We start from the raw sequence: 13,596 nt of genomic DNA, 5'->3' as shown, positions 1-13,596 counted from the left end.
ACTCAGGTAGTGGAAAACACCCTTACCACTGAGGGTGCTGAAGACTAGATATGGAAGGAAGGCACAACAAGGTGTGATGCTTATAGGATGGTCCCTCCCTTCACTGGTTCTCGCCAAGGCAGTGGCCCCAGTGAGCAGAAGAGAAAGGCCCTGGATTCTTTTGTTACTCATGGTCTAGAGAGGACACCACGAGGTGCCTTTGGTGGCCATTAGGGCGAGGGAGAGAACTGGAGGAATTTTCGAGAGTGTGGACGGTGAAGGCGACGCCATCTGGGAGAGTGCAGAGTCAGAGCATGTTTCATTTGTGGATGTGTTAGTCATTTGAGGAAAGATTGTCCACAAGTCAAGAAAGAGGAACCAAAGAGGAGTGACAGCCTCACTCCTTCCAAAGTGTATACCTTCACCCAGACCGAAGTTGAGGCTAATCCCTCGATCATGAAAAGTCATATTCTTAGTGTTGGTTCTTCATTTACTACATCGATTGATTCAGAAGCTACTCATTCATTTTTATCTTCTAGAATAGTAGACCATATGTGTTGACCTTGTGATCTGTATGCTAGGGGATTTAGAACTTTGTTGCCAACTAGGCAACTGATAGTCTCTAGGAGGTGGGTTAGAGCATTACCGATAGAGATATACAATGGGGAGTTGTCTGTGGATTTGATTGATGTTTTCATGGATGATTTTGATATGATTTTGGGAATGGATTGGTGGGCAAATTATGGGGCAATAATAGACTCCAAGCGAAGAATGGTAACTTTTGAGCTGAAAGGAGAGGACCCTACGTGTTTATGGGGATGGTGAGTGGACCACGGGTACCTATGATTTATGCATTGAGAGCTAGAGACCTGTTGCAAGAAGGTTGCATAGGATTCTTAACAAACATAGTTGATACCTCTAATCTTGTTTAAGTTGCACCCGGTGAGACCAGATTTGTGTGTCAGTGTCCTGATGTATTTCCAGAAGACCTGTTGGGGTTGCCACCACACCGAGAGATTGAATTTTTTATAAAATTGGCACAAAGAGTGGAACCAGTACCGAGGGCACCTTATAGAATGACTCTAGCAGAGTTAAAAGAACTGAAGATTCAGTTGCAGGAATTATTGGATCTAGGACTCATTAGACCCAGATTTTCACTATGGGGTGCTCCAGTGTTGTATATGAAGAAGGATGGGTCATTAAGAATGTGCATCGATTATTGGGAGCTATTTTAGTTGACTATTAGGAATAAGTACCCACTGCATAGGATTGATGATTTGTTTGATTAGTTACAAGGAGACATTATTTTCTAAGATTGGCCACATAAAGTATTTAGGGATTAATTGGATAAGTTTGTAATTGTGTTCATTGATGACATACTAGTGTACTCCCAATCAGAGAAAGAACATGAGCAACATCTTCGTTCTGTACTACAGAGTGAGTAAGTGCGAATTCTGGTTACCTCAAGTAACATTTATGGGCCATATTGTGAGTAAGGAGGGGATTTTGGTGGATCCAACCAAGATAGGGTCAATGAGAGATTGGCCGAGACCAAGCAGTGTACCAGAGGTTAGAAGCTTCCTGGGTTAGCAGGGTACTATCGACGATTCTTTAGTGTCTTAGAATAGTTATGGATTTTACAAGTTTTACTTAAAGTTTAGAAATATTAATTTCAACATATGGTTTGATTAATATAGCTACTCATATAATTATTATTTATTCTAACCTAATGTTTAGATAGAATAATTAAGAGTGTGACACTTGTCACATGCATGTTTATTATGGCTTTAAGGATTTTAGATGAATAATTTAATAAAGGATAAATCTAGAAGCCCTTGAACCTTCCAGCAGCTGTTAGGATCACATTTTACTTACTCAAAGTCGTTTTACCGAATTCAAAATGTGCTGAAAAAGTGCAAAAATGTGTTTGATATATCAGTGTACGCCGATATATCGCAGCTATAGGGGTCGATATATCGCCTATGGATGATACGGAAACACGTTGACTTCGGATGAACGAAATTACAAAAGCTCGGGGCATAGGTATAGGTGATATATTGCCTCCTAGAGCCATTTTTGAAACTCTGTGGATATAAATTAGAAACAGTCCTCAAAAACCTAGATTTGCTCCTGAACATTTTTGACCGAGTTCTGGGCATCTGTTGAAACAAAAATTCAAATCGTTTCAATTTATATTAATTTATTTATTCATTTTAAAAGGGGTTAGTTTCACTCCTTGAACTCTATAAATAGGACCTAGTAATCAGCCATTTCATTCATTATTCAAGCATTGTTTAGAGCCTCTAAGCTGCTAAGTTATTCTAAGAGAGAAAACACTAGGGTTTTAGGTTAAAAAGATTTTTCAATCTAAGTTTTTCTAAACACTTGGGAAGTAATATAGAGTGTTATTTCAGTATCGAGGTGTAGATCAAAGTTCTAGTCCATTAAAGGTATTCTTATCCTCAGATTTAATCCATCATAGTTCTTTTATTTCTTTCATTTTCTTTTATATCGTAACTCATTATTATATGTTTTTGGTTAGGTGTTTAAGTTTCTTGAAACTTAAGGTTTTTCATTAAGTTTCTATCTTGATGGTTTAGATCTCTTTTTCATCTCCATTTCTTTAGACACTTATGACTCTTACTGTTTGGTTTTAGGAGTTTTCCAATCTCGTTCTTGTCTCCAATATCCCAGTTTTTTGGTAAGGAAAATAGGTTAGATTATATGTGTTATGATATGTTTATATGCTATGATATGTTATGTGCTATGTATATATTTATGAATATGCTTTTAGTTGCTTGGGGCTTATAGTTGCTTAGATAGAAAACCCCAAGATTTTTATCATTATCATGGTTTAGAGTTATGATTTACCCTCCCTCAATTAGTAGACTGAGGACCAAGATGGGTTATCATATACTATTTTGTGATCTAACCTACCTCAATTAGTAGACTGAGGACCTAGATGGTTTTATCACCATCTACGCTAATGAGTTAATGGTCATTAATATTGTAGTCCTATATGATATACGTTTTTATGTCATATGTTTTATATTATATGTTTTATAATAAAGTCTTATGATTTATGATATATGTTTTTAGTCGATTTTCCTTGCTGGGCATTAGGCTCATTCCTTTTATTTTAGATTGTACAGGAAAATGAGCTTGGAAGGAGGGACAGATTCTTGGCAGCTTGACATGTTTATTGGGGATGGACTGATTGACTCTACTGCTGGGAGATCAAGGATGAAGTTGTTTCAAGTCTTTTAATTTATGTTTTCTTTTATGTATTTCCGCACTTAGTATTTAAACAATTAATGAAATTTTATGTTTTATCTTTTATGTTTCAAACAATGGGATCCCGTACCATAAAGTTCTAATATTTTATGTATATATGTATTCCAAAATAGTAGTTATGTTTAGTAGTGTTTAATGGTCAGAAGTTTAGAATTAGTCAGGGCATTATTGATTCATTGAGGGATTCTCCAGAATAAGAACACCATCGACTGAGTTGACAGGTAAGAAGACAAGGTTTATTTGGATAGATAGGTGTGCGAACACTTTCAAGGAGTTGAAGCGGCGACTGATTACCACTCCAGTACTGAGTCTTCCATGAGATAAGGAAAAGTTTGTGATATACTATGATGCTTCGAGGCAGGGTTTAGGTTGTGTACTGATGCAATCTGGAAAGGTTATAACCTATGTTTCTAGACAGTTGAAGGAGTATGAGCAGAGGTATCCCACTCATAACTTGGAACTAGCAGCAGTGGTATTCGCACTGAAGGTATGGAGGCACTACCTGTATGGAGAAAAATGTGAAATATACACTGACCATAAAAGTTTGAAGTATTTCTCCACTCAAAAATATTTGAACACGCATCAAAGACGTTGGCTGGAGTTGGTAAAGGACTACGATTGTGAGATTTTGTACCATCCAAGAAAGGTCAATGAGTCAGAGGGGTACATGAAAATATTCAGTTCAAAATAGATATCAGAAAAGTTAGTTGAAGAAATGACAAGAGTGGGAGTTGAACTGATAGTTGGTTAGCCAACCAACATTACCCTTCAGTCCACACTTCTTGAGAGAATCAAAGAAGTGCAGACGGAAGATACTCAATTGAAGAAACACAGGTAAAATGTCTTAGATGGACTAGCTAGAAACTTTTCTATATCAAAGCCTGGTTTGTTGAGGTATAAAAATCAGATTTCTGTTCCAATGGATTCGGGTATTAAGCGAGAGATTCTGGATGAGTATCATACCACTCCTTATTCCCTGCATTCGGGTACGACAAAGATGTACCAATATCTAAAGGTTCTGTATTGGTGGCCAGGGATTGAAGAAATATGTGGTGTATTATGTTACCAAGTGTTTAATCTGTTAGCAAGTGAAGGATGAACACCAAAGGCCACTAGGGCTACTACAGTCTTTAGAGATTTCAAAGTTGTAGTGGGAATATATTACCATGGACTTCCTGGTTGGATTGCCGAGAACAGTGGGGCAACATGATTCCATGTTGGTGATTGTGGATAGGTATACCAAATCAGCCCACTTTTTGCTTGTTAGAACAAATTATATGGTGGAGCAGCATGGTGAATTGTACGTAAAGGAGATTGTGTGTCTCCATGGGGCTCCAAAATTGATAGTGTGAGACAAGGACCCCACATTCATCTCTATGTTTTGGGAGAGCCTGCAGAAGGCTATGGGCACGCAGTTAAGGTTCAATATGGCTTATCATCCTCAGATGGATGTACAGTCTGAGAGGACGATTCAAATACAAGAAGATATGTTGCGAGCATGTTTGCTAGATTTTGGGGGTTCTTGGATTAAGCATCTCCCTTTGATTGAATTTTCTTATAATAATAGTTATCAGAAAACTATCGGGGTGGCTCTGTATGAAATGTTTGATGGGAGGAAATGTAGATCCTCTATTGATTTGGATGAGATGGGTGAGAGAAAATATTTAGGTCTTAAGGCAGTGCAGAGGACTAATGAGGCAATTGACAAGATTAGAGCTTGAATGCTCGCCTGCCAGAGTAGACAGAAGAGTTACTCAGACTTGAAACGTAGAGGCGTAGAGTTTCAAGTAGGTCACAATGTGTTCCTTAGAGTTTCTCCTTTAAGAGAAGTGAAACGATTTGGAGTGAAAGGAAAATTGAGTCCTAGGTTTGTTGGCCCATTTGAGATTCTGAATCGAGTTGGAGAGTCGGCCTGCATATTAGCTATGCCTCCAGCTTTATAAGAGGTTCACAACGTGTTTCATGTGTCTATGCTCTAGAAGTATGTATCAGATTCTACACATTTGTTGAATTGCGAAAACAAAGAATTGGATCAGGATTTATCTTATGAGGAGGAGCCAGTTCAGATTCTAGACAGTTCAAAAAATCTGAAACTTTTGGAAAATTCAAAGAATTTCAAGCAGAATCTGAAAAGCAATTAGGTAAATCACTAAAAGCTCTTCGATCTGATCGAGGAGGAGAGTGCTTGGATTTTGAATTTGAGGACCATCTAGGTGAGCATGGCATTTAATCCTAACTCATAGCATCTGGAACGCCACAACAAAATGGTGTTTCAGAAAGACGAAATAGAACGTTATTAGATATGGTTAGATCAATGATGAGTTTCTCATCATTACCGCTGTCATTTTGGGGCTATGCGATTCAATGTGTTCTATACATATTGAATGATGTTCCATCTAAGTCTATCCAAAAGACACCCATAGAATTATGGAATGGTTGTAAACCTAGTTTACACCATTTTTCAAATTTGGGGGTGTCCTGCACACGTGCTTAAAGGAAAGACCGGGAAGTTGGAAACACGCTCTAAAGTGTGCATATATTGTGGGATATTCCAAAGAGACTAGAGGTGAAATTTTCTATAGTCCAAAAGAAAATAAAACATTTGTATCGTCTAATGCAACTTTTCTTGAAAATGACTATGTTAATAACCACAAACCTCGCAGTAAGGTTGTACTGGAGGTGATGATCTCGAATGAAGTTGCAAAGTCACCAGCAATAACCAATGAAAAACGGCACGAGGAAACTGCTAGTTCTAGTTAGAATAGTAGAGTACTTCGTCGTAGTGGGAGGGTTAGTAAGCAACCCACACGCTATGAACACAAAATTCAAATGCTTGTGTCTGACATAAACAAAGACGATCCATTGACATTTGAAGATGCAATGAATATTTCAGACAAGAAAAATGGCAAGAATCCATGAACCAAGAAATGGAATCGATGTATTCCAATTCTGTCTGGGTTCTTGAAGATCCACTTGTGAATATCAAAACCATTTGGTTGCAAGTGGATATTCAAGAAGAAAAGAGGAGCGAATGGGAAAGTAGAGACTTTCAAAGCAAGGCTTGTAGCGAAAGGTTACATCCTGTATGAAGGCATTGGTCATTTTTTATGGTTGTAGAGGATATAAAGTGTTGATATCACTCTATATCTGTTGGGTGTTATTTCGAAAGGGGTGACCTCGAAGTAGTTGGCCACCCCTAAAAAGTAGTCATGTAGGGGAAGGATTGCCCCTGCCTCAATGTGAAACCTTGACCAGGCGCTGAAGGCGCCTCCAGGAAAGTTTACCCTCTGGTCGGGTTTAGGTTGAACTAATGTAATCCCAGGAAGGCCGTTTTTCTTGATATATTTCATCACCGTCCTAGCTGATATGACACTAGGAGGCACAAGATACCATTCAACTTCGTCTTCAGCTCGAGGGTCATCGTGAGGCCTGGCTTTGGGTTGAATTTCATGCAGTGCGAAGTTTATAGGCTAAGGAATAGTTGAAGGGTCCTCGACACGAGAGGTAGGTCAGTTAGAAGGCGAGTTGGTTGTTTTCTTCTTTTTGCAAGCAGTGTAAAGTTGACTAGTTGGAGGGCTGGATTAGTACACACGAGGGATGCACGTGGCTATTTATACGGCTATGCTCTGGCCAACCATTGACTAGTAGAGAATTTGCGTGGCAGAAGGCATATTTCGTAAGTGACCATGACTAATCGTAGCTTTTCAATTATTTCTAAATATATTAGATCTTGTATTTATGTAGCCTTTATTTGTCAATTATTATTCAAATACACTTGTATTAAATGTATTCAAGGCCCATTGACCCATTGGGAGATCCTTGAGTTTATAAATAAGACTCAAGGGCCATAAAAATGGACTTCTTAGACTGGGAGACTTTGGATCCTGAGAGACCGAGAGAGAATTAAAGTGTTTTTATCCACTAAATTTATATTCATCTCCACGCTTGTGAAATGCGTGAACCCTAGTTCATTGATCACATGTTTTTTGAGTTCTGCATCAATAAGAACACTAAGTGGACGTAGGTCATTACCATTATTTGGGGCCGAACCACTCTAAATATTTTTGTCATTTTATCTTTTTGGCTTGAATTCATCTTATTATTGTCGTTCTATTTGACTCCGTGTCGTTGGCCAAATCAAGGATCAACAAATTGTTATAAATAATAATTAAACAAACAAATGAGAAAATTAGGAAAAACCCTAATGTGGCTTACGCTACTCACTGTATTGCATAGTGAGTGGCGCCACACAGGGATATTTCTTATCCCTGGGATTTGAATTTGGAATTTCAAATAATTTATTTATTTAATTATTCTTTTTAGATATGATATAAATTGAATAGGTTATACGTGATCATTTTTATTTTAAATAAAATAAACAGTAATTAAATTAGTTAATAATCTCTATGAGCCTGAAAAGAAGCGATACTTTTCAAGAAGTTGTTTATAGATGTTTTGAGTGTCAGACCTCTCTTAGAAAAAGAAAGCGATAGTTATAACCTTTTCATTACTATTAAAAATCCCCTCTCTTAACCAAACCTCTCTAGATGTAATGTTTTGAGAACATGTGGAGAGTTCTAAATCAATCTTTTGAATCCTACGTGACCACACACGTCCTTGTCTGTTTGAGGATTGGTCTGAAAGATCTTTCAGAATCTGGATAGGAAGATCATTGATTTATACAAGAAGTTTCATTTATTCTTGATAGGGTACAAGAGGTAATCTCTAATCTATTTGTATGTTATTAAATATATTTATATTTGTATCATCCTAACTGGTATTAATTAATTTTTTAAAAAAATCTCATTTTGCTGTTGTGTACCCTAATTTCAGCACAAGTCTTTCACTCAGCTCGGGTACAGCTGGCAAATAAACACATGGAAGAAATAGCCAAGGAATCCATATATTATCTACGTGGACAACACGGTTTTCAAGATGGTTATACAAGCTAGGAATGCATAAGTTGTGAAGCGTGAGCTGATGATATTCATTCGCCATGGCCTCCACAGTACGAGCTCAGAGACATATCAAGTTCGTGGTAACTCGAGCATATGGTGAAGTCCACGGATTTCCAAAGACCCGAGTATTTTATACAATCATTTATGGCCAGTGTGTAATATTTAATGTCCCAGATATTAGCAGACCATTTATTTCATGATCAGATCATATCCTAGTATAAATGGGAATATTTCATATTAAATGTAATAAATATGTAAATCCGTGATAGACTCATGCGGTTACCCATGCATGTCCAAGGAATTTCTCTATAAATACTAAGAATATTTGATAGGAAGAGGGATGATTATTCTGTAATACTGAAACTCTGCCAAAATAGAGAGAGAAAAATAGTAATAATAGAGACTCGTGGAGTAGGTGGATTTTAACCACTGAACCACGTAAAAAGATCTGTGTTCTTGAGAGTTAATTTGTTATTTCGGTTTATTATCAAGCACTAATTCAACCTTGTTATTTTTTTAATTCACTGTTGGTGAAAAACCTCGTCAACAGCTGCGTAACTCAAATTTATATATATGCCAACAATTGGTACCAGAGTAGTTTACATATATATATACTTGTGTGTGTGTGTGTATGAAATGTTGTCTGGGTTTCTTGGATTTATTGCATGTATGTTGATATGTATATTGAATGGATGGATATGTTTATTTGAATGTATGGTTGAATGATGGATCATTAATTATATGGTGTTATTGGTTTAGGAATTTGAATTTTTAAATCTCGTGTAAGCCATAAGGGGCATATGATTTTTGTAAATAATATTTTTCAAATATGTATTTTAAAATTCTGTACACAAAGAAGAGAAGGGACCCGAACATTTAAGCTCGAGACCTAGCCACACCAGCCCGAGCCTCCCAACTATCGTGTGCCCTCCAATCCTCCCGATCCCTCGCTACTACCTGCGTGCCCAGCCCACCCATCCGTGCACCCCTGGTCTGTGCCATACCTTTGTGGCTGAGGCAATCTGAGCCCTTGGCTCCTCACCTTGTCGTCGGCCCTAACCCTAGGGCACCACTCATGGTCCCCAAGGTTAAATATTTTTTTGTGCATATATGTTTTATTTAATTAAATTTTAAATTGTTTGAATTTAAAAGTTTAATTATCTTATTTTATTTTTATTAGAAAAATAAAATATTGTTTATTTAGTTAAGATCGTATCTTAAGTTTAAATAATTATTTGAATTTGATTCTTTAATTATTATTTAGTTCAACTAAAATAAAAAGATGACAAAATTAGTTATTTAATTTAAATTTATTTTTAATTAAATAAATTATTTAGAAATTTAGTTTATAATTAATTAGTTGGGCATAACATATTCCTAGAGATTACAAAGAAAGCCTAAAAGAGAGGAGAAGCTTTCTTGGAGTCTTGCAAACAACCTAAAGGCTACTTTGTAATTTTATTTCTATTTTTCCAAAGGTTGTAAATTTAGAAATACCCAATAGTACTTGGTTCATCATTTATTATTTTTATTTATTTAAATAAATTTTAGTTATTATTTGATTGATAACATTATCATGCGTTAGTCAATTGCATGTTATTCTTCAAACCCCACACAGTTTTCATTAACCATGCATCTTTTAGAATCATGATTATTTAGGATTGTAATAATTGTTTATGTGATTTTTTTTGGAGAAGTCAATTGCATGTAAAGTACTAAGTGTTAAATTAGTTAAAATTGGTTACTCACACCATAATAAAGGCAATAGTTGTTATATGCCTTTAAGATAACCAACTTTATTTAAAAGTGTTTTAGTAAAGTTAGATGAATGTAATGGGTAATTATATAGATCACATTAATTGTTGAAACAAGCTCTTTTATAATTAGTTATATCTTGTAATTAATTACATTGATAGGGTTATTAATAAAATAGTGATTAATTTTGAATTAATTGATTAGTTTAATAAAATACATTATTTCGAAAATAGTAAGTGGGAGAAGGTGAACATCTCAAAGACCTATTGTCTACATTATTAGTACAACACCATGAGGTATGAATAGGGCCTCGAGGTGGCTTTGTTTCCATCCCCCTATGGAAGGCTTCTAGACATATTAATACCAAGGTTGGCTTCTTACGAAGATTGGAAGGAGTGATGTCTTTTAGGCTTGACCGACCCTAAGACAACATTCTTTATGTTAAGTCATGAATTTTGAAATAATGGGTTACACTTACATAGATGCAATTAAGCTTTTGCGGGGATAATTTTATCTTGACAAAACTAGTTTATTTTTCTAAGATAAAATAAAGAGTTATTTTATGTTATAAATAATAAAGATAAGATTATCTTATAAGCTATCTGAATTTAACTTGACCGACCGTAAGGCATCACTTTATTTTTTGGGTAGTTTTAATGTGGAATATTAAATGTTCGTTTATGTGTTTTAATTGATTGCATACATACATCATATTTACTTTCTATGTATTCGAGATTTTTCGAATAATAATATTATTGTATTTTATTTCTTTTAGTTAAAATATTTGAAAAACGACTGCAATGTAGTGATTTAACTTAATGATGATAATATAGTATTTTGGAGACATGATATTGATATATTATTGCTAAGAAAGAATTTGATGGAAGCTGTTAAAACACAACATATTCAAGAACCACCAATAGAAGCTTTAGTGAATGATTAGTTTGAGTACACCAAGTGGTTGATAATAAATCATTTGGCAAGGTATTATTTGCTTCAATTAGTAAATATACAGACCAAAAATACTCTACAAAGCCTTAAATTTGCATATGATATATGGGATGCCATCCATGATATATATGGACACATATATCATAAGTGGTTTTATGAGAATTAGATCCTATCTGCCAAGCGTGACATAATCGCTGAAATTATGAAGAATAAGAAAGGTAAATATTATTTATTCATTCTTATAACTAAGTGGAAAAAGATCCTATCATCCTGAATTCGACACTCAGGTTCCACTAACATAGTTTATTCTTCTATGTAGATAATTGAATCTTACGAGTCAAAGAAAGTTGCTGATGATGTTCATGAAGTCAAAGAGAGAGAAAGCGTGTAAGTTCAAGAAAATTTTGAAGAATGTTCATTTATTTTAAAATTCAATAGTTTTTATTCAAAGAAAAACTTTATTGTTGTTTGAACAATGTTTTAGTTTGTTTCTTTTAGTATTTTAAATTTAATTGCATATATTGACTTTAGAGTATTTTATTTATAATTTGATTATTCTTAATTTCTTTAGACATGCAATTGAATATTCGGACTTTAAGGCTTTCATTTATTGAACAAAATCTAAATAACTCGAAACTATTTAAAGTAGCAAAACCGCAAGGAAACGAAAGACAAAAGTTTCCAAATGAGGATGACACATATCTTTGGCATATTAGACTTGGTCATATGGGACTAGACAGGATAAATCGGTTAACAAAAGATGGACCTTTGAGAGAATTAAGAGTTCGAACTCTTCCGGTTTGTGAATTTTGTCTAGAGCTGATATATCCACATTATCTCACACAAAGACTATGCCATAGCTCGATATTTTGACTCTGCACTAGATCATGACACAACGTTTTGCTTCTTACTCTTCCATGAGACCAAATTACCTCCAACAAAGATACAATAACCCGAAGTGGATCTTCTATCCATTTTGAAACCTGCCCAATTTGCATCCGAAAAACAATTAATATGAGTGTGCCCATTAATTCTATACACAATACCACATCCAGGTGCTCCTTCAAGTAACAAAAAATTTGCTTTAACACTGCCCAATGATGAACTGTTGGAGATGACATAAACTGACTCATAACATTGACCGAATAAGCAATATCTGGACTAGTCACAGTAAGGTAATTCAACTTCCCAACCAATCTTCAATACCTCTCAGGATCTTCAAATAGTTCCCCATCTCCTGTAAGGTGCATGTTCGGAGTCATTGGAGTACTACAAGGCTTTGCTCCCAATTTCCCTGTCTCAGTTAAAAAATCTAGGACATATTTTCTCTAAGATAGACAGATACCTTTTTCACTTCTCGTAACATCAACACCCAAGAAATACTTTAGCACCCCCAAATCCTTCGTGTGAAACTAAGTATGAATGAAAGACTTGAGAGATGAGATTCTTGTATCATCACTTCCTGTAATAACAATGTCATCCACATACACAACTAATAGAATAATACCATCCTATGATTGTTTGTAGAAAACCAAATGGTCAGACTTGCTTTTCATCATACCAAACTTTTCAACAGCTTAACTAAATTTTCCAGACCAAGCATGAGGACTCTGTTTCAAACCATATAAAGATTTTCGAAGACAAAAAACATGTCCATACTCCCCCTAAGCAATAAAACCGGGTGGTTGCTCCATATACACCTCCTTATTGAAGATCTCCATGAAGAAAAGCATTCTTCATGTCTAGTTGATGCAAAAGCCAGTTATGAGTAGCTGCCATCGAAATAAATAACTGAACAAATGTCAATTTCGCAACAGGAGAAAAAATGTCTGAATAGTCCACACCATAGGTTTAAGAATAGCCTTTAGCGACTAAATGAGCCTTCGATCGAGCCACTGATCAATCCTAATTGACCTTAACTACGAACAGCCATTTGCATCCTATAGCCCAATTCCCTGAATGTACATCTACCAAGTCTCAAGTACCATTATCATCTAAAGCATTCATCTCTTCTATCATTGCATTATGCCAACCAAGATGAGAGATGGCTTTATGCATAGTTTTAGAAATAGATATAGAATCAAGGGAAGCAATAAAAGAAAAAGAAGAAGATGACAAGTCGTTATACGAAACAAAAGAAGAAATAGGATATGTGCACTAGCGTTTACCTTTGAGCAATGCAATAGGAAGATCATCGCTCAGGTCTGGATATGATGACAAGCAGCATGTCCAAGACATGAATCAAGAGGTGGATGTCTGGAGTAGACTTGAATAATAGGAGGCCTAGCAGGAGCTGGTGTCAGAATAGGTTTAGAGGATGTGATAGAATAGATCAACAAATCATCATTTAACATCCCAAATTACCTAATAAAGCTTAGGACCTTGATTAGGGGGCCAGGATGGCAAATTATGGAGCATTATATGAAATATGTGTTTATATGATATACAAGTGTATCATTATATGATTGCGTGAGATATATTATAATATTACTAGATATGCATGTTTAGGTGTATTAAATATGCACGTGGGCCTGTTTCTTAATAGAAGAGCAATTTTCATAATTTGGCCCGTTGCGGGTATATTTGGAATATATGAGCATACTTTGATATATTTGGGTTACTTGGCATGAGGCGATCCTAAGGAGCAAGTTAGTGGGAA

General features: G+C 35.6%; 1 protein-coding gene across 1 annotated transcript; it reads right to left on the bottom strand.

The window, feature by feature from the left end:
* Positions 1 to 11,822: 11,822 nt before the first annotated feature.
* Positions 11,823 to 13,175, bottom strand: LOC133825307 (uncharacterized mitochondrial protein AtMg00810-like). Its single transcript, XM_062258269.1, has 4 exons — positions 13,106 to 13,175; positions 12,923 to 12,985; positions 12,144 to 12,231; positions 11,823 to 12,042 (listed from the first exon to the last, which is right to left on the bottom strand). Exons 1-4 carry the CDS (start codon positions 13,173 to 13,175, stop codon positions 11,823 to 11,825), a joined length of 441 nt encoding a protein of 146 aa, XP_062114253.1.
* Between the last annotated feature and the right edge of the window lie 421 nt (positions 13,176 to 13,596).

This window comes from Humulus lupulus, chromosome 3, assembly GCF_963169125.1.
Source record: "Humulus lupulus chromosome 3, drHumLupu1.1, whole genome shotgun sequence".
In the NCBI taxonomy this organism is placed as follows: Eukaryota; Viridiplantae; Streptophyta; class Magnoliopsida; order Rosales; family Cannabaceae; genus Humulus; species Humulus lupulus.
This window is presented reverse-complemented; position numbering and strand designations above follow the sequence as displayed.